Genomic DNA, 22,778 nt, shown 5'->3' with positions numbered 1-22,778 from the left:
CATATTGCATAAATAGAAAACACCTCATTCTTCAACAAATTGAGTGGGATTTGAATGGAATAGTAACTAAGGTTCCCAAAGTGGGAAAATCATACATTTTAGGATTTTTTCAATTTCATATTCCTTTTCTAATTTGGAAAACTATTTTCAAAATCAAAATCATTTTTCAGTTTTAATTCTTTAACTAAACTGAAAATGTTAATTTTATAAAAAATTAATTCAATTAATTAACTTTTCAAATAAAATTAATAATTAATTAAACAATTTAATTAATTTAATTAATTTTATATCAAATATTAAATTAATTAAATACCAACTTCACTACCATGAATCCCTATTCATGAAATTAATATTTAAATCATATTTAAATATAAATCAATTTTTCAATTTCGTTTAATTCCATAATTAAACGTGTAATTATATCACATATAATTACTAATTCCCTTAATTCGAATTTGAATGTTTTAAATCAACTTATCATGCTATTCTAAGGCTAATTTCGTTTGTGAGCTAGTAGGGGGACCTAATGGACCTACAGATCATGGGCTCCAACAATCCGAGATTAATTGGCTAAATTCTTTAAACCGAATTAATCCTCATTCGCTAACTACCAGGTCACTCAACTAGCGCCTAGTAGTTGCACTCCCCTCACTGTAGATATATTGTATCCATTCGATATAACCATGATTAGTAAGTTAACCCTTCACAAGTTATTTGTATTAATGGCTGGGTCAATATCTGTTTTACCCCGAGATTACCTCTAGTTCCTTAAGTTCCACTGATCCTCTAATAGACAATTGGTTTGAGAGTCCCTCTAGGACCAAGAGAGGGTGGGGCTTATTGTTCAAGACCCAGAGTTAGCACTTAAGGGAACAACCTTTCTACTAACCCTAAAAGTGGGTAGGAGTGAATTCCATCTTACACCTTATGTCCCCAGCTATCTACCCAGTCTTACCCCTAAAATAGGAGGCTTATTGAGCCGGCACTGTTGAACCAACCCTCACCCATGAAAATCTAAGGATAATCCCGAATAAACAGGAGTTTATAGTTAGCTCAGAATTAAAGTTAAGTTACCTAGGTCATCGCTTTGAAATAGTCAGTCTTTAAACAATAAATAGCGTTATAAAGTAAGAGTGACTTATTTCTAGGTCCTATCTTATGCAAACTCATTGGACAGGATGTCCCCATTCTTCATGTCACCACATGAAGAATTATGGTCACCTCGTTTGTAGTATTTTACAACGATTGTAACAACTACAAAGTGGGTCGCATCCAATAGTGTTACCAGAATAAGGTACTCAACCTTATTTGTATATTATAAACTATTTTGGCTATTTATTGAACTTGATCCATTATTATATCTCCACATAAAGTTCAAGTATTCATATAATAGCCATGGATCTTTAAGTTTATTGAATTTAATTTTAACAAGTATAATTTATATATTCAACAACAACTTTATTGAATAAACGTCAATAACACCTGATAATAGAATATGTTTCTTGTTAACAAACTACAAGTTTTAGGATATAAAACCCAACAGAATCGTTGTGACAGAGATGTAGAGCAAGGGCTGGACATGTCCGATGTGTTTGGGGTTGATGTCCTAAATCTCGTAAGGTCTTGTAGTTTGTAATTGTATTGTACCAACATTTTGTTTATTTAATAAAATATAAGATGTTTTATTTGGTATTTAGTAGCATTAAACCCACAAACCAATAAACTAACATCCAAGGTTATCATTTGTAGCTTAAACATGTATGTAGAGGTATCCGCTCATATATATGCATAAATCTCGAAATGGGGCATTTGTTGAATGAAGAATTTTGGACCAATCACAAGTTGCCACGTCGTTTACTAAATTAATGACGAAATTCTAAATTATTAAATTTAGGTATAATTAGAAGTTGACGTATGTCCCAAATTGAATTGAAGACAAATTTTGATGACGCCACGCGGTTTTATCATGACCATTAAATCAGGTGAGATTAATTTGGCCCAATTTGATATTATTATTTGGGATCAAAGTCCAACTAAGCCCAAGAATAGGCTGAATTAGACCCAAATTTCAAATTAGGCCCAAAACATTAAATGGGCCCAAGGGCCAGGCCCATGGACCAACCAAGCCCAAGCCTACGAAGCCCACTTGAGAACTCTATAAATAGAGAAGTTTTCTTCATTTGTAAAAAAAAATGCATTTTTACATTCAGAGAGCCCAGAGAGAATTCATCAACAAGCAGAAGACTCCTGAAGCGACAGTCCTAGAAGACAGAAAACCTTTTAAGACAAAGACTCTTCCAAGACTTCTACTTCAAGAACGTGATTTCTCCAAAATTAGAGGATCAAGTATTAAAGATCGAACCACATCGCATTAAATCGACATCAACATCAACATAACTCAAGTTCAACTCCACGAAACAAATTTCTCTAGAAACCTCGTGCGAACAAATTGGCATGCCCAGTGGGACAAATGGCACCTAAAAAGATGGTATCCAAGGCTTCCTCCACAAACGGCTCGTATGTGGGACCTATTACCCGCAGTCGCTCAAGAGAAGTCATGCAGGAGCAAGAGTAGAGCTCCCTCATCGCCCACAACATCTTGAGGCAAATGATGGAATCCCCACAAAGCAGGGTTGTCATCAAGGAAAACCTCTTGTTTGAAAACTCTACTTTCGCCTCAAGCAAGCCGAAAAGAGATTCACCGCCAGACGTGATTTCTGTCATGATGGCAGACGTGACGACGGAGCAGCCATGGCAGAGATGGAAAGGAAGATTATCTTTCTGATGAAAGCAATCGAGGAGCAAAACCATGAGATCGCGACCCTAAGAGAACAAATGCAGTCTCGAGAGGTTGCTGAATCAAGCTAAGCACCCACGGTCAAATAAACTAACAAGGGGAAGACCGTACTACAAGAAAACCAACTGCAACAGTCAGCCTCGGTGGCCTCCCTATCGATCCAACAACTGCAAGACATGATCATGACCTCAATAAGAGCTCAATATGGAGGGCCGGCTCAAACTTCCTTCATGTATTCCAAGCCATACACCTAGAGGATCGACAATCTGAGAATGTCTGCAGGGTATCAACACCTAAAGTTCCAATAATTCGACGAAAAAGGCAACCTAAAGCAATATGTCGCCCACTTCATAGAAACATGCAAGAATGCGGGAACAAGGGGAGATCTACTAGTCAAGCAGTTCGTCAGAACCCTCAAAGGAAATGCCTTTGACTGGTACACAGACTCAGAGCCTGAGGTGATTGATAGTTGGGAGCAACTTGAAAGAGAATTCTTGAATCACTTTTATAGCACTAGGCGTACCATCAGCATGATGGAGTTGACAAACGCCAAACAATGGAAAGGGGAGTCAGTCGTCGACTATATCAACCGATGGAGAGCTCTGAGTCTGGATTGCAAATATCGAGTCACCGAATTATCTGCTGTAGAAATGTGCACGCAGGGTATGCACTGGGAACTTCTCTATATCCTATAGGGAATAAAGCCCCGTACCTTTGAACAATTGGCGACCCATGCTCACGACATGGAGCTACGTATCTTCAACAGGGGAACGAGGGACTTCTTGAGCCACGAACCAAAGAAAGACAAGAAGAAAGTGAAGGGCACCAAAAAAATTGTGAAAGGTGCCACAAAAGAGTCAATGGTCGTTAATACAACCCCGTTGAAGTTCTCCTCGAAAGAAAAAGAAAAGAAGATAGAAAAAAGATGAAGGAGGCGAAAGATGTCGCCTAACCCTGAAGGAGCGACAGTAAAAAGTCTACCCGTTCCCCGACTCTCATGTTGCAGATATGCTTGAGCAACTATTAGAGAACCACCTTATCTAGCTACCAGAATGTAAACGATCGAACCAGGCTGACAAAGTGGATGATCCCAACTACTGCAAGTATCACAGGGTCATTAACCACCCAGTCAAAATATGTTTTGTACTGAAGGAATTGATCCTCAAATTAGCTCGTGAGAGGAAAATAGAGCTGGATCTAGACAAGGTGGTCCAAACAAATCATGCTGCAGTGACGGTAACACCAAGTGTGGCGACACCGATCATATATTATGAAGAAAGGGAGAGCTTGGTCCAGTTTGGGACCTTCGAACCTATGGTAATGCGGTTTCAGCAGGAGGTCCAAACTACAGATCCTCAAAACAGAGGAGAGCACGCTGACGATGATGATAACAAAGGCTAGATCCTTGTGGCGCGCCGTAAGAAGGAAAGACTGAACTCTACCCAAAAAGTGCTACGCTCTCATAGAAGCTACAAGAAAGGGAGCAAGATACAAAAAAAGGAAGGGTAGAAAGAAGGCTTGGAGGCCTAAGGTTGTTGATGAGAGAGACGAGGATATTCTTCGTCCTAGACAATAGATGACGTTAGCAGATTTTCTCCCGAAGAACTTTTGCAATTGGGGTTTAGAGGAGATGCCAGAGGCTACTGCATGTCATGTTATCAGTACCATGGAAGAAGAAGATACCATTCTAGGCCCATTAAAGTCGACAGGAGAACCAAAGGGTTCGTCACCATTCAACATAGACGACCTGCTCTCACTCTTGCGAGAAGCTAAGATGACCCTCATTAAGGCACTGTTAGAATCCAACGCATCTGGTGCATCGACCTTCGTAGCACATGCTTATGCCTCGTCTTTCACATCCATAGGTTTCTCAGACGAAGATCTGCTACTGGGATCCAAATTGCATAATAGGCCTTTGTACGTCTTTGGATACATTCGAGAACAGAAAGTGGGTCGAATCCTCATCGACAACGAATCTGCCGTTAATATAATGCCTAAGACGACTATGAAATAGTTGAGCATCCTCATAGAAGAGCTATCAAACAGCAAATTAGTAATTCAAGGTTTCAATCAAGGCAGCTAAAGGACGATAGGCAAGATACGCTTGGAACTCCTCATTGACGATCTGAAGGCTAACACGCTATTTCATGTGATAGACTCAAAGACCACCTATAAGCTGCTATTGAGACGCCCTTGGATTCATGGGAATGGTGTGATTACATCAACACTAAATCAGTGTTTCAAGTTTTACCAAGAAAGGATTATGAGGTTTGAAGCAGATTCTAATCCATTTTCCGAGGCCGAGTCTCACTTCGCAGATGCAAAGTTTTACTTAAAGAGCAAGAGTTCCTGTGAGACTATGTCGGCAGAGAACTTGCTGGCAAAGAAAGCAGTGGATCCCGGTCGAGGTCGACAATAGACCCAGAGAAAGGGGCGGGTAGTAAGGTATAAGCCTCTAGCCCAAAAGAGAATAGGACATCCCTCGGCGTTGGAGAAACACTCGTGGTGAGGGGCGAAAAAGCCTCAAAACCTTCGATTCTACATTATGTCCCTTTGTCGAGAAGAAAAAATGGTGAGTCACCTTTTACGGAACACTAAAAAAGTTTTGCAGGTCGGCGACATAGAAATTCTAAAGGAGAGTTTTGTCACACCCCTCACGCCGATAACGGAGCAGGAAGTCCACGAGCCGAAGGCGGAAGTGATGAGGTTAAAACTGCCTGAGAGGCGGACTGAAGACGGATTCGATCCCAAGGCTTACAAGCTGTTGGCGAAGCAGGTTATGACTTCACAACTCACACTGAGTTCAAGAGTTTGAAGATTTATGAGCAATCCCGACTCTCGCTGACCCAAAAGAAGTTTTTGTAAGAAGGACATGCTATACCCACGTCGAGGGCGAGACTCGGATATGAGCCGTCAGAGCCAATTTGCATAATCAAAAAGGCGAAGGGGAAAGTGGCCAACAACAATCATATCACTGCAGAAGAAGTCAATGATACAGGAGAAAAGGAGGGCAAAGATAAAAGAGCCTTAGCCTTCGACCGTATTAGACCGTCTGCCGCAAACGCCTTGGTCTTCAAGAGGTTAAGTATGACAGAAGCAGAAAGAGGAAGCCCACATACTATTCCCAAAGCTACTCGACGCTCAGTCTTTCGAAGGTTAACTTTGCTGAATGAAGGAAATGAGGAAATCATCTGTCAATCGCCAGTGGTGGAGCAACCGTCTGTTGGGTTTTATGTCCTAAAAACTCGCAGTTTGTAAAATGATAAACATTTTCTATTATCAACATACTTGTTATATATCTCATAAATTGTATGAAAGTCTAAATCCAATAAACTAAGACCCATGACTATTGTATGAGTACTTGAACTTTATGTGGAGACATAAGAGTGGATCGGGTTCGAGTAAATAGACAAAATGATCTATGGTATATGAATGAGGTTGGATATCTTATTTTGGTAACACCATTGGATGCGGCCTACTCTGTAGTTGTTACAAAGAGTTGTAAAGTGCTACATACGATGTGATCCTAATTCGTACATGTTATGCCATGAGGAGTGAGGGCATCCTATGCAATGAGTTTGCATAAGATCCGGACCAAGAAATAAGTCACTCTTACTTTATAACGTTGTTTACTGTTTAAGACTGACTATTTCACCTAGATGACCTAGTTAACTCGATCTTAATCCTGAGTTAATTATGAACTTCTGTTTATTCGGGATTGGCCTTAGATTTGCATAGTTGAGGGTTGGCTCAACAGCGCCGGCTCAATAAGACTCCCATTTCAGGGGTAAGATCGGATAGATAGTTGAGGACATAGGGTGCAAGATGAAGTTCATGCCTACCAGATTTAGGGATAGGAGAAAAGTTGTTCTCTCAAGTATTGAATCCAGATCTTGAACAAGGGGCCCCACCCTCTCACTGGGCTGAAAGAGTTTTGTTTTGTGATTGGATCACAAACCAGTTGTTCATTAGAGAATCAATAGGGACTTGAGGAATAAGACGTAATCTCGGGGGTAAAACAGATATTTGATCTAACCATTATTACGAACAACCTGTGAAGGGTCGACTTGCTGATTATGGTTAAATCATGTGGACATAATATATCTACAGTGAGGGGAGTGCAACTATGGGCTTTAGTGGAGTGACCCATTAGTTAACGAATGGAGATTAATTTGGTCTAATGAGTTTAGCCAATTAACCTTAGATCGTTGGAGCCCATGATCAGTAGGTCCGCGAGGTCCCCCTACTAGCTCATAACGGACTAGCTCTAGAATAGCGTGATAAGTTAATTTGAAACGTTCAAATTAAAATTAAGGAAATTAGTAATTATATGAGATATAATTATGTTTAATTTTAGAATTAAATGGAATAAGATAATTAATATATTTAAATATATAAAGATGGATATGTGTTAAAATTAATTTAATATTTGATATTAAATTAATTAAGTTTTATTTATTAATTAATTAATTTTTCATTTTTAAAATCAAATAGATTTTTAAAAATCAAAATTTTATTTTTGGATAAAATTAAAAAAGGAAAAGAAAACTAAAACACAAATAAAAAATGGTTTTTCCATTATCCATCACTTAACTAGCTCACACATGAAGCAACCATTTGCCTTGTCTTCTCCAAGCATGATGTGCAACTCATGCAGCTCTTCTCTTTGCATGTTGATCTGTAATATAATGAGAAGATTGGAGTGAAAATCGAGCATACAATCTAAAGAATTTTGAGAGAAAATTCGGTTTGAAGAAAGGTTCTTCAACATAGGTTGCTGTAGTGAGCTTTTCTCCTTCATCCATTGATTCAAGCTTATTTTGAGTCCCACAACTCAATCTAGAGCACCAAGAGAATACTGAGGAAGATCTTGAGGTGGTCTACAACAAGATATGAAGAAGATTGCAACTGGAGATGGAGCTTTGAAGAAGTTCTACAAGAGGTATGTCTTGAAACCCATTTTTTCTGCAGAAGCATGCTTTATATTATGCCAAAATTAGTGAATTTGAATGCTTAGATAATCCTTCTACTTCCGCTGCAATTGATACAATCCTACACCGTCAGCTTTCGAGAGACTAGGAGCATTTCCAAAGGAGAGTGAAGTAAAACCCTGTGCTCCCATTTTTGATCGCCTGAAGCACAAAAGGGTTGAAGATCCCCTTGACCAATATGTCCCTAGTAAGACAAAGGCGAAGGGAAAAGCCTGCACTAACGCCCCCGAAATGACTATAAGAAAGAGAAGGTCGATACTCCGAGCGTCCATCTGGCGACGAATCGAACTTAAAAACGCTAAAGGGTCATCGGTCCAGAAGCCATCAGGAGAGGCAAGAAGTGATGGAGAAATCCGTAGTACCGTCCCTTCACGCATGAAGAGAAATACCTTCATTACTCTAAACACAAGTGAGGGCACGCTCAAAGTAAAGAGGCGCGACGTCATTTTCACCAATCCTCAAAATGAAAATTTAGAGCAGGAAGAAGGTGAAACTTCGTGCCACCATATCACCATCACCGAAGAATCCGAAGAAGATATAACCGAAGAGGAAGTGGAGGACGCTCCGCAAGGTCTAGAGTATGGTGGTCAATCCACGGTGAACGAGCTAAAAGAGGTGAATCTGGGCACCATAGAAGAGCTGCGTCCGACTTTCATCAGTGCGTCCCTCTCGGAAGGGGAAAAGGATGAATACATGAGTTTGCTCACCGAATACAGGGTTGTTTTCGTCTGGTCATACAAAGAGATGTCGGGATTAGATCCAAAAGTAACAGTCCACCATCTCGCGATCAAACAAGGGTGTCGACCTGTTAAGAAGGCTCAACGACGCTTTTGGCCAGAACTTATCCCCCAGATTAAGGCTGAGGTCATAAGTTGATCGAGGCCGGGTTCATTCACGAACTTAAATATCCAACATGGATAGCCAACATTGTCCCGGTTAGAAAAAAGAATGGACAACTTCGTGTCTGCGTAGACTTTCGCGACCTAAACAGTGCATGCCCGAAAGACGATTTTCCATTGCCCATCACAGAGATCATGGTCGATGCGACAACGGGACATGAAACCTTATCCTTCATGGACGGATCTTCCGAGTATAATCAGATACGAATGGCCCTCGCAGACGAGGAAATGACAGCATTTCGAACCCCAAAAGGGATATATTGCTACAAGATAATGCCCTTCAGGTTGAAGAACGTCGACGCTACTTATCAACGTGCCATGCAGAAGGTGTTTGACAAGATTCATCCACCCATATATGTGCATAAATCTCGAAAGGGGGTATTTGTTGAATGGAGAATTTTGAACCAATCACAAGTTATCACGTCGTTTACTAAATTAATGACAAAATCCTAAATTATTAAATTTGGGTACAATTAGAAGTTAACGAATGTCCCAAATTGAATTGAAGACAAATTTCGATGATGCCACACGGTTTTATCATGACCATTAAATCAAATGAGATTAATTTGACCCAATTTGATATTGTTATTTGGGGTCAAAGTCCAACTAAGCCCAAGAATATGCTGAATTGGACCTAAATTTCAAATTAGGCCCAAAACCAACTAATTGGGCTCAAAAGCCAGGCCCATGGACTAACTAAGCCCAAGTCCAACTAATTGGGCCCAAGGGTCAAACCCATGAACCAACCAAGCCCAAGTCCATGAAGCCCATTTGAGAACTCTATAAATAGAGTTCTCTTCATTTGTAAAAAAAAGGCATTTTTACATTCAGAAAGCCTAAAGAGAATTCATCGAAGACTCCCAAGACTTCTGAAGCGGCACTCCTAGAAGACAGAAGACCCTTGAAGACACAAAGACTCTTCCAAGATTTCTACTTCAAGAACGTTCGGTGCTTTTCTTCTTCAAGTCAAGCACATTCACTCAATTGAGAGAGAATCAGAGGATCAAGTATTAGAGATCGAACCACATCGCATCAAATCGACATCAACTCAAGTTCAACTCCATGAAATAAGTTTCTCTGGAAACCTCGTGCGAACAATAAGTATAATAGTTGTATTCTTAGCCAAATTAAAAAAAACAAAAACAAAAACAAAAACAAGTTCTCAAAAGCTATCTTTTTAGTTTCTAAGTTTTGGCTTGATTTTTAAAAATATTGGTCAAAAGTAGATTAAAAAAAAAAATTAGAAGTGGAATGAGTGTTTATAGACTTAATTTTCAAAACCAAAAAACGAAAAACGAAATGATTATCAAATATGGTCTTAACTTTTTGTTTAACTCTACTTTTGCAAAAATATTTTCTTCAATTTGTGAAGTTGGTGGAGTTGAATTATTTCACATCAATATATAAAATTCGTAGGCTAAACACTAAGTTGAATTACATGCATATAGGATGTTCTTATTATTTTTTAAAAAACAAACTTAAAAGGTAAAATTGGAATGAAATATTTTGAACGACAAATCTAATCAATTAGTTCATTTTTCTTGTTTTGGAAAAAGAAATAATATATTTTCTCTGGCATCCAAACACGTAAATTCATTATTAACATTTAAATTTCTTCCAAATTAGAGAGGTTCCAAGTAAGGGGTAAATTTTAAAATAAGCATTGCATACAAATAAAGCTTCGATGTGATTGAAAGCAAACATTCAACAACCAAAGCTAATAGACCACATTATCCTTTAATCTTTTCCCTTAGTGGTGGGCCCCCACATCTAAAAAATTCTTGGTCCCTATTCCTTCCTTCCCCTCCCCCACCATATTTTTCTTCCAAAATCAGTTCACCAACCACGTCTTCCACCTACCGTACCAACAAAATATTATTATTCTTATTATTAAAAAATAAACAAATTAATAAATTTCACTCCCTTCATCAATTTTCATTTCTTTAGAAAAATAAAATATTTAGATTTCTAAGAAAACCCATGAAAGTGGGTGTCAATAGGAAACCTGTCTCTTACCTAACCATTTTTTTTTAATTAAGCTTTTTAAAATCCCTTCCCACCATTAATTTATTTGTTATCTATTTAAAAAAATTTAAAGACATTTTTTTATAAAAAAAAATTGATTAAAAATTTAATTTTTTTTATTTAAGAAAGATGAAATGATTGTAAAAAATTAGGAGGTTTAAATATTATTTTAGTTCATATACTTTCTCTTTTTTGTTCATGATTCCTATATTTTCAAGCTTTTCATTTTAGTCCCTATATTTTTAACCTTAGTTCATTTTGGTTTCTATACTTTCAGTATGTTTATCTATGAAGTACAGATACTTCATATGAGGCAATGAATCAATATCAGACACATATCGGATAACGATACTTCCAGATACTTCTCATATACGTATCTGACACGTGATTTGACGTATCTATTTCTATGCGTACTTTTTTTAAAAGAAAAAAGACAAGTAACTCATCTAATCTTTACCAAACTAAAACTAGGCAACCTATTTAAAAAGGGAGTCCAAAACTAAAAGGAAAAAAAATAATGGACCAAACCCTAGACTAGAATCATCTAATCTCCATCTTCACATTTGAGTCCCCACAAAGTCCACCAAAATATAAACCATTTGAATATCTTCAACAATTCAATGAATCGTTTATCTTCATACTTCTCCTTCTAATCTTCTTATTCTTCTTCTTTGTAATATGAGTCATTTTTCTATTGCAGTTTAATAACTATTGTATTTCAACATCTCAGATGTTTTTTTTTTTTATTGTATTTCAATGTTTGTATTTAATTTTGTGCTATTGTTATTAACTTGTATGATAAATTTATTTATATCCTAGATTTTTTTAAAGAAAAATAAAATGTATCTTCAACGTATCAGTATCTTCGTTTTTTAGAAATATATATATATATATATATATATATATATATATATATATATATATATATATATATAATGACGCATCCTTAGACATATCCGTATCTTAGTTTTTTAGAAATCAACGAATCGCCGTATCCGATCATATCCGTATCGTGTAGTCATATCTGTGTCTGTATTTCATAGATGTTCATTTTGGCCATTGTACTTTCAAGAAGTGACTATTTTGGTCGATTCATTTTCACTTATACTTTATTTTAAGAGATCAAAATGGTCACCTGAACAAAAGTTGAAAGTACACGGACCAAAATGAACTAAAATTGAAAGTATAAAGACCAAAATGAACATTTTAAAAGTACATGGAACAAAATGAACAAAAGTCAAGAGTATAGTGACCAAAATAGTATTTAAACCTTGAGATAAAATATACGTACATTTCAAAAACTAAAAATCAAGATCCCACTTGGTAACCATTTTTTTTTTTTAGTTTTTCAAAATTAAGTCTATTTTTATCAATTTCTCACAATGATTTGCATCTTTTTTAAATACTAAAGTTATATTTTAAACTAAATTCCAAAACACAAAAACATATTTTTAGAAACTATTTTTTTTAAGTTTTCAAAATTTGACTTGGTTTTTGAAAACATGGGTAAAAATAGATAATAAATTAAGAAATTTGGAGATGAAAGATGTATTTGTAGGCTCAATTTTCAAAAATAGAAAAACAAAAAACTAAGTTTTCATATCTTGTTTGGTAAGCATTTGGTTTTTGGTTTTTTGTTACTGAAAATTAAGCCTATGCACACTACTTCCACTTCCAAATTTCTACATTTGTTACATACATTTTACGAATGGTTTTTTTTTTATTTTTTTTCATCTTCGAATTTTGGTTAAGAATTCAATCATTGTACTAAATAAAGATGCAAATCATTATTAGAAATGGAGAAAAGATAGACTTAATTTTCAAAAATAAAAAATAAAATAATGACCAGATAGGACCTAAATAATTACCTTACGAGCCTTAAATAATTACCGAACAAAACTTTAATTAAAGATAATAGGTCTTGCGTGTGTGTATGTATATTATTTACTGCTCACCCAATATAATACTAATCTTAGCTAGAGTGGAAAGATGAAAGGGAAAGAGGATCGTGGCTACCTTTGGTTGGTTTAGGTCTCAGATTAATTTTTTTATTCTCTTTTAAAAAAATCAAATTTAAACTTTTTTCTTTAATTTCTCTCCCGTAAAATATCAAAAGTCAAAATTACAAGTATAAAAAGTTAGATCTTATAACTTCGATTCCTCTTTATGATTTTTTTTTTCTTTGCTTATGATCTTAGCCTACTACACACATGCATGTTAACATATTAAAATATATATTCTAATATATGTTTTTAATAGAAAATTTAGATGCCTCCAAGTTCACTTATATACAAATGTATATGTTAAAATGTAATAATTTTTAATAGTTTAAAAATTAAAATAGTTTTTAAAAGAAGAATTACATGCCAGAACTATACTGTTGGGAAAATTAAAATAAGATTCAAACTTTCAAAATAAAAAAAGAAAAAATCAGACACCTTAAAAGTTCATACATTAGAATGAAAAACAAGACAATAACCTAATTTAATGGTCATAAAATACGATAAGTTTTTCAATTTTTTTTATTGTTTAATCATAGTTGAAATTTCGATCGAAATATCGAAATTTCAAGATTTAGGCTCAAAATTTAGGTAGGGAAATCTTCAAATTTCTTGAAATTTTTATTTATATTTCGATATTTTCATCAAATTTCAATTTTTTGATTTTTTAAAAAAAAGTAGGGATGTTTTCTCTAATATTACTCTTATTTTCTCTCCAACTCTTTTGATTTGTAGGGTTTTTTTTCCTCCTTTCTTTTCTATTATGTTATATTTAATGATATATTTTTTATATCCCATTTATAGTATAAAAAATAGCCTACCTCAACTAGCATGCTTAAACCGGAGGAAAAATTTGTACAGATGACCCAAAAATTGGGCCCAAAATGTCAAATGACCCATTTTTAAAAAATAATGTCAATTGACCCTTTATTGACATCATCATTGACCCTTTATTGACATCATCGCCATACTAAATTACGTAAATTACCCTTACACCGGCCTCACGAGTTAAATCTCGCTCTTGTGTGATTAAACGATCTTGCTCTCGCTTGAAATTCCTTGGTTTGATGTGATTGCTCGTCAGTGTATTGTTGATTTGACAAAATGTCACGACGGAAGCCTCAAATCAAATCAATAATACCTAAACACAATACAATGGTGATTTCTTTAAACTCTAAACTCAATTTCAAAGGTGATTACTTCTCTGGTTTTCGACAGTGTTTTGTTGAACATAGATTTTTCGAACGGGGATTTCCAAGACGAGGCTTTCTCAGAAAGGAACAACTTTTTCATAAAGGTGAATTATTTTGAGTCTTTTTAATTATTTTTTATGTGTTATTTCTAGAAGGATAGCATTACAAAATTTTGTATTGGGAAAGAGTAAGAAAGAAGAAGAGTAAGAGAGAAAGCGAGATTATGAGAGAGAGTGAGATTTTGAGAGAGAGCGAGATTTTGAGAGAGAGCAAGATGTTGAGCGAGAGCGAGATTTAAAGAGCGAGAGCGAGATTGAGAAAGCGAGATTTTGAGAGAGAGCAAGAGTACATTTCAATTGCTTGTATAGCTTAATGACAAATGTTCTCTTGCTTTATAGGATGACATAAAAGTGTCTATTTATTCGATTTGGAGGTGATTGAGATGAGAATGAAAGTTCGTATATTGGGGGACAGTTGAAAGGAATCGTTGTGCCCCCTACAGTGAATTATGAAGAACTTAAATCTCGCATTTACAGGGCTACAAAAGTCAATTCTTCAGAGTTTGATCTTATCCTGAAAGTTAAATATAATCTTGAATTTGAAGTCCCTCCACAATGCATAATGGATGATGATGATTTTCACTTCTCTCTTTTGCGAGAAGAGCCTAGTAGACTTCAGATAGCTGTAACGTTGAAGTCTAAATAAGACGAAAGAGTTGGAATGGGGTTTGAAAATGTGAGTTATAATGATGCGGCTATGGATAGACAATACGAGGAATCATATCAGCTTCATCGGGAAGAGGATGATATTCCATTATCTACCAACACTGTACCATCAACATTCAATTATATGGATTGTGTCCTTCAGTGGATGTGGATGTGAATGAGCAATCAGCAGGATTGAATGAAATGGATCGTGATCATAGAGATGTGTGTCGTTCTACAGCAGCTTTAGTAGTTCCACCATCTGTGTCTTCAAGTCATAGGATAAAGTTGATTATGCCTGACACCTCTTCATCTGGGACAGAGGACATTGAAGTTGGTCAACTATTTTTGAGCAAAAAGGACTTGAAAATGAGATTGTCTATTCTATCTATCAATAGAAATTTTGAATTTAAGGTTAGGAAATCAATCAAACCTCTATTCATTGTCAAATGCATTGAGGAGACATGTAAGTGGAGCCTTCGTGCAGTCAAAATGGAAGGGTCTGATATATTCAAGATCACAAGGTACTGCAGTTCGCACACATGTTCCATAGAAATTTTGAATCACGACCATAGACAAGCAACTGCTACGGTTGTTGGTCAACTCATCAAAGATAAGTTCACGGGCATAGGACGTATTTATAACCTTGTCATATCATTGAGGATATGAGGAGAGATTATGGCATGAACATAAGTTATGATAAAGCGTGTCGTACAAGGGAAGCTGCGTATAATCTCACTAGAGGTACTCTAGAATACTCATATTCCATACTACATGCCTATGGAGAAGCGCTAAAAATAGAAAATCCGGGTACAGTCTTTGAGATCGAACTTGAAGATGAGGTGCACTTCAAGTATATGTTTATGGCATTAGGGCCTTGTATTAGAGGTTTTGCAAGCTGTCGGTCTTGTATTATTGTTGATGGGTCGCACTTGGAAGGAAAATACAAAGGCACCATGTTGGTTACAGTTTCTATGGATGGGAACAATCAATTATACCCACTAGCATATGCAATAGTGGACAATGAAACCGATCGATCATGGAAATGGTTTATGTCAAACTTGAAATGCAGTATCGAAGAACCCGATAATCTGGTATTTGTGTCTGATAGAATGGTATCTATCGGCAATGCTATTCGTGCATTTTTTCCCACAGCATTTCATGGATTGTGCACATGGCATATAGAATAGAATCTGATTACAAACTTTAAGGATAACATGGTTGTTGGGATATTTAGAGATGCAGCAAGGACATTTCGCATGACAGAGTTCCAGACAAAATGGGACGAACTCCGCAATTTTAGAGACGGTGTTGTCACGAAATATTTAGAAGACATTGGTCTTCAAAGGTGGACACGAGTTTACCAAATAGAACGAAGATATGATAACATGACATCCAACAGTGTAGAGTGTTTCAATTCCTTAACTAAAGATTATCGACTGATGGCCATAGTATGTTTGATTGAACATGTTAGTGGAATGCTTCAATCGTGGTTCTACGAACGAAGGAATTACTGGGCATCTCGAACAACATTGCTCTCTGACTACTGTGAAACCCGATTGGCAAATGAAGCTAATAAGGGCAGACGATATCCGGTGGAGCCTATTGATTGTTATCGGGTACATGTGCGAGATAATCGATTGGACGGTATTATCAATCTTCACACGAAGGAATGCACGTGTAAGGAATTCGACTCACTTGGTATCCCGTGTTCCCATGCAATTGTTGCTGCCAAGGAAAGAAATATACCCATCCACAATCTTTGTAGTCGATTTTATATAGTGAACTCTCTAATCACTGCGTATGCGGAGCCTATAAATCCACTTGGCCCCATATTTGAATGGAAAAGACCTTTTGGATACGTAGAAAAGATTATCCTTCCTCCGAAGTTTGTGCCACAAGCTGGGCGACAGAGAGTGAGAAGAATACCATCCAAAAGAGAATTTCGCAAACAAATGAAGTGTGGTCGGTGTGGGAATTATGGACATAACCGCCAAAATTGTACTGAACCGCTTACAACCGTGCGATGTGCCAAAAATGCCAGAGACTGAGACACAAACACCCCTCATCCAGTTTAGTTATAAATATCATTGATCATCTTTTCATACGTCATACTTGTAACATACTGCATACTTTGTCATACTTGTAACATACTTCATACTTTTTCATACTTGTAACATACTTCATTGTTTTTCATACTTCATACTTGTAACACTTCATACTTCATACTTTCATCTTGTAAACAAAAAACAATAACAAGTTGGAGTATTTATTTAATAACAATATTCATACTCTCTCAATCTTCATACTCTCTCTATCGTCATACTCTCTCAATCTTCATACTTGTAACAAAAATGGATAACTTCATACTCTCTCAATCTTCATACTGAAAACAAAAAACAATAACTTCATACTCTCTCAATCTTCATATGTGTAACAAAAAACAATGACTTCATACTCTTTCAATCTTCATACTTGTAACAAAATGGATAAAAAAATACTCTCTCGATCTCGCTCTCTCAATCTCGCTTTCTCTGAACATCTCGCTCTCTCAATCTCATTCTCTCTCACGATCTCGCTTTCCATGAATCTCGCTCTCTCTCAATCTCACACTCTCTCACAATCTCGCTCTCTCTGAACATCTCGCTCTCTCTCTCTACATCTCGCTCTCTCGATCTTTGAACTTTGAACCTTGAACCATATAATGTGCTAAGCTCAATTATGCATGTTCTGATAAAATTCTGATATTGAACTTTGAACTTTGAACTTACATAAAAAATAGATGTTCAATTATACAATGAAAAGAGCAGTAGTTCCATTATACATAAAAAAATGCATGTTCTGATAAAATTCTGATATTGAACTTTGAACTTTGAACTTTGAACTTTCATAAAAAATATATGTTCAATTATACAATGAATATTTTTATATACATAAAAAATAAATGAATGTTTTTACATACATAAAAAATAAATGAATGTTTTTACATACAATAAAAAATATAATGTTCTATACATATAAAAAATATGGAGTGTTTACCCATAGCTGATATGCTAATTGCATCTTATATTCACTCATCTTCTCCAGAGTGATTACGGATGGATCAGCACCAGTCACCAGGTGTTCCAGTAGTTTTATTGCGAAGATGCCACAATCAAGCGACCCGTGTTATATGTCAACGTTCATAGGTCACAAGATTTTCCAACGGGCTGTGGATAGGTCCGACTTCGATCGATCCATGTCACAGTAGTGAAGTAGGGATGGTACTGTGATCGTCAATGGCTCTAGCCAATTCACTAGCTTTGTCATTGGTGTATATGTCGGAAGTGAATCGAACACGAATATGTGGCCTCTATTAATGTCCATTACAAGGACCATCCAGTGGACACTGATATTCATCACCGTATAAACGAAATCCACATTCACCCATTTGACATCGAATTTACCGGTGACATAGTCCTTATACGTGTCTTCATCTTACCAAGCTAGGGCAGGCTCCAGAAGTGACATATTCTTTATTCGTTTAAATACCCCACCACGAGCATTAAGGTGACTCTGTCAAATAAAATGTGAAGTTAAGTAAAGAAGTAAAGACCAGGAAACTTAACGAAATGAGAAGTTAAGAAACAAAATATCAAAATTTACCGTTACACCAATTGGCAAGATGGTGAACTTGTGCATGCACATGTTGGTCCGGGAATAAAATTTATCTTTCATAAAATAAAATAGAGTATTTTTGGTCTGCATGAAAAAATAATATGTCAGTAAAAGTACAAGATAGCCAACATGTAAAGACGTAAAGACTAGGACACTTACATCGCACTCGACCAATGAATTCAGGATAATCAATTCCTTGAAGAATTGCTTGGCGAGTGGTTTGAAGGAGTTCTCTCGAACCTCGTTGTCTGTATTATCGTCTGAGATCCAGCCCATTATTTCTATCAGGATATTGTGTGGAACATCATGTGCTACGTTATAGGTGACGATCGATCTGGATATTGACGTAGCTACACCTGGGAGAGGATGTTTAGCCACATTTTTCTTCTTTACTTGGGCTAGGGGTGTATATTTATCAACCGATTTTCTCTTACGACTAATTCCTCGAGATTCCTACATAAACAGATAACAAAATGTTACTCATCAAGAAATATAAAAATATAAACAAAGATTACTGATCAATAAATTACTCACCAGTGGAACTTCTTCTGTGGTCGTAACAATCCCAGAAGTGTCTGCCTCTGGGATGCCAGACATGTCAGCCTCTATATGTGGCATGGTGTGTAAGGCAGACATGTCGGGCTTTGTTTGTGGGACGTCGACCTGTATAGGTTCGATGTCAATTGGTGATGTCGTAGTAGTGGTGGTATCAGTCTGTACGGGGGGGGTGGGAGTAGGTGAAGTGGTGGTATCGGACTGTAGAGGGGGGATGGGGATGGGAGTGTCAGAGGCAGTCGCAGTCGTATTAGGATCTCGAGATGGCATGGGTGACCTAGTCGTCTCCTCATTCACCGTGGAACCCTTCAATCAGTAAAGTAAAATGGTGAGTTCACGAACACGTAAAAGCTAAACACATAAAGACATAAAATGATGCAAACCTTGCACATAGACTGCAACAATGACAGGATGGCCGACAATTGCCCTTTCATGTCAGTCATGTTTTCCTCCATACTGGATACACGACTATCTAAACCCGATATACTGCCATCCAACCTCGATAGTGAGCTGTCAATGGACCGCAGGTACAAATAAATAGACTCGTCGGCATTGACTCCCTCCCTGTAGCGGGCAACACACTCAGGACACTCCTCATCCATAGGTCGCTCTGTACTGGAGTCCGCAAGAAAGACATCAACTTAGTTCAACTCGTTCTCCTCGCGTACGTCCCCCATCATATCATGGAACATATCATCACTACATGTGTATGTTCCTCCTCCCACCCTTCCATATTCAGCATCCTCGTGCTCAGAATGCTCGGGTTCATCCCCTCCCTCCACCCTGACAACCTCATCATTGTCATCTCCACGATGGTCATCACCGTCACTTTCACTTTCGGGACTACCCCCCCTCACTCGTCGACCTATTGCCACTTTCAGAACTATCATCATCTGCACCTAGCTCAAATATAGGTTGTCGTTCCACTGGGGTATCCCAAAACTCCCTTTCAGCATCTGACATCACAGTGCCTATTTAACCTTTATCTGCATTAACAACCCAGTAAACTGGTTCGTGTCAATTTAACAACCAGATAAACATATTATGCATAGAGTAAACGTACATTGTTAGACTCGAATATCTCTCTCTTGAGTACTTTGAAGGACACTAAGTGGGAGCATGACCATCGTAATATGCGGGGCAAAGCCACCTTGCTCCTTCGCTCCGCAATGTTCCCAGCTATCGATGAAGCTAGGATCTCGTACGTCCATACCTAAATAAAATTTAAAATATATTAAGAACAATAGTAATATTAGATTAAACAACACAATTATTATGTTAATCAAATTTACCTGGAATGCTTGTGGAAATCCATGTAAGAAGTACTTCACAATGTAGTTTTTATTTGCTTTGACCCTCGTCTTGTATAGACTGCTCTTATCATTCAAGACAGTCTTTAAGGCATCCAATGTCCTCTCCTAAATAATGGTACCCCAATCAAGACTATTGTAGTATTCTAAGTTTTGAACTTCCTTGAAACGTTTGAGGTTGACTGCATTTTTCTGTTTGTTTTCCCCCATCATTGCGACCTCAGTATAGTAAACTAGGCTGATCTTCACAGCATCATCATCATTTTCAAACTCTAAGTCCTTGTATTTTTCTTCAAGTTCACGGAGGTATAAAGTGTCCTCGATTACTAAAATACTTGATAGCAAGTTCATATGAGAACTGCTGGTTCCGATCAACTCGTGATAGGGATTGCCACAAACTAATCATCACCAAAAAGTCATCATTCGAAAAGGTGACAACCTTCCCACAGACAGAGAATGACATTGAGTCTGATTTTGTCCTCTTCACTTCTCTAAGCAACATGTGATGGACAATTGGACTGTTAAACACCATATCAACGTCAACAAATCACCCAAAAACTGTTCTCTTGAACATGGCCAACTGCGTTGGCGGGAGCTTCTCTTTGACAATCTTGTTTGCATTAGCAATGTGGGCCAAGCTGGTTACTTGACCGGAAAATCGGTTGGCTTCGGATATTCTGAAACGTGTAGCCATCTTAAATCACTCATGCATTTATTAAAAAATTCAATTAGTAAACTCCTTTAGAAAAAAAAATGTAAAACAATATTCTGTTTAAATCTCATTGGATTCGCTCTCGCTAGAATCACTCTCGCTGGCATCACTTTCTCCGGTATCGCTGTCTCCAGTATTGCTCTCTCCGATGTCGCTCTCTTTGGTGTCACTCTTAAATTCTCTCTTTTTACTTGTCTTCAACCACATAACACATCGAAAACCAGAAAAACAAACAAAAAAAAACCATAGGTTCATATATCTCGCTCACATTCACTCTCTCCAGTGTTGCTCTACCGATTTTACTCTCAGTTATCTCGCTCACAAACTCTTTCTACTCGTCTTCAACCACAGAACACATCAAAAATAAAAAAAAAAACAAACAAAAAAAACCATATTGAAAGATTTACCGATAAGATTCGATTTGTCGGCAGTAGTAGAATCGTTTGCAAGCCGGAAATTGTTTTTTTGTTTATGAGCGATACGAAGTTGTTAGCCTTGGAAAATCTGAATGAAGAATAGTTTAGTTTTGATGGGTTCTCAGTAAAAAGTAAGAAGACGAATAAGTAAGGGTAATTTACGTAATTTGGTATGACGATGATGTCAGCAAAAGGTCAATTGACATTATTTTTTAAAAATGGGTCATTTAACATTTTGGACCCAATTTTTAGGTGTACAAATTTCCCAAACTGGAGGTAGGTTTCTAGTTCAAATTCCTTCACCAAAAACAATAAATTAATTTTGAGTAATTACAAAATTGCCCTCTCCCACCTACCACCACTTTACCCACCTCCAATCTCCACTTTACATTACAACCACCGCATACCCTATCCCTTACCCCGAACAAGCGCAGAAACGGCGAAAATGCCACCGGAATCATCACCGGCTCCGGAGCCACCACCGAACTTCTGGGGACACCAACCGGAAGAAGAATTCTACGCCTCACAAGGCGTTCGCAACACCAAATCCTTCTTCGAAACCCCCCATGGCAAGCTCTTCACACAGAGCTTCATCCCTCTGGACTCGCCGGAGCTCAAAGGCACCGTTTACATGACTCACGGCTACGGCTCCGACACCGGCTGGATGTACCAAAAAATATGCCTCTCCTACGCCTCCTGGGGCTACGCCGTCTTCGCCGCCGACCTCCTCGGCCACGGCCGCTCCGATGGCCTCCGCTGCTACCTCGGCGACATGGACAAAGTCGCCGCCGCATCCCTCTCCTTCTTCCTCCACACCCGCCGCAGCGAGCCCTATCGCCACCTCCCAGCGTTCCTCTTCGGCGAGTCCATGGGCGGCGCCGCCACTATGCTCATGTACTTCCAGTCCGATCCTGACACCTGGACCGGCCTGATCTTCTCAGCCCCCCTCTTCGTCATACCAGATAACATGAAGCCGAGCAAGCTTCGCCTCTTCCTCTACGGCCTCCTCTTCGGCGTCGCCGATACTTGGGCCACCATGCCGGACAATAAAATGGTCGGAAAGGCGATTAAAGATCCGGAGAAGTTGAAGATCATAGCGTCGAACCCAAGAAGGTACACGGGACCGCCTCGGGTTGGGACGATGAGGGAATTGGTTCGGGTAACGCAATACATTAGGGACAATTTTTATAGGGTTACAGCGCCGTTTCTAACGGTGCACGGTACGGCTGACGGAGTGACGTGTCCATCGTCGTCGGAATTACTGTATGAGAAAGCGGCGAGTGTCGATAAGAGCTTGAAGCTTTACGATGGGATGTACCATTCGTTGATTCAAGGAGAGACTGATGAGAATGTGGAGATTGTGCTGAGGGATATGAGAGAATGGATCGATGAGAGAGCTTTGAGATATGGACCAAAGAAATAGAAACCCTAAAAGTGGATTTAAGATGAAGATGAAGGTCGGCGTTAATGGCGGAAATGGAGGGTTTTTTTTTTTTTTTTTTTTTAGTCTGTGTGACTG

The 22,778-nt window shown here is 37.7% G+C and overlaps 2 protein-coding genes across 2 annotated transcripts; both read left to right on the top strand.

Moving 5' to 3' along the window:
- The first annotated feature begins 15,826 nt into the window (after positions 1-15,826).
- On the top strand, positions 15,827-16,660 carry LOC150038859 (uncharacterized). The gene has a single exon (XM_090314760.1). It carries the CDS (start codon positions 15,827-15,829, stop codon positions 16,658-16,660), a length of 834 nt encoding a protein of 277 aa, XP_090170886.1.
- Positions 16,661-21,427: 4,767 nt separating this feature from the next.
- LYSOPL2 (lysophospholipase 2) lies at positions 21,428-22,705 on the top strand. Its single transcript, XM_039018573.2, has one exon. The coding sequence runs from the start codon at positions 21,705-21,707 to the stop codon at positions 22,680-22,682; it is 978 nt and encodes a 325-aa protein (XP_038874501.2). The 5' UTR covers positions 21,428-21,704; the 3' UTR covers positions 22,683-22,705.
- The last annotated feature ends 73 nt before the right edge of the window (positions 22,706-22,778 follow it).

The sequence above is a fragment of the Benincasa hispida genome, chromosome 1 (assembly GCF_027475165.1).
Source record: "Benincasa hispida cultivar pf3 chromosome 1, pf3_genome.v1.1, whole genome shotgun sequence".
NCBI lineage: Eukaryota > Viridiplantae > Streptophyta > Magnoliopsida > Cucurbitales > Cucurbitaceae > Benincasa > Benincasa hispida.
This window is presented reverse-complemented; position numbering and strand designations above follow the sequence as displayed.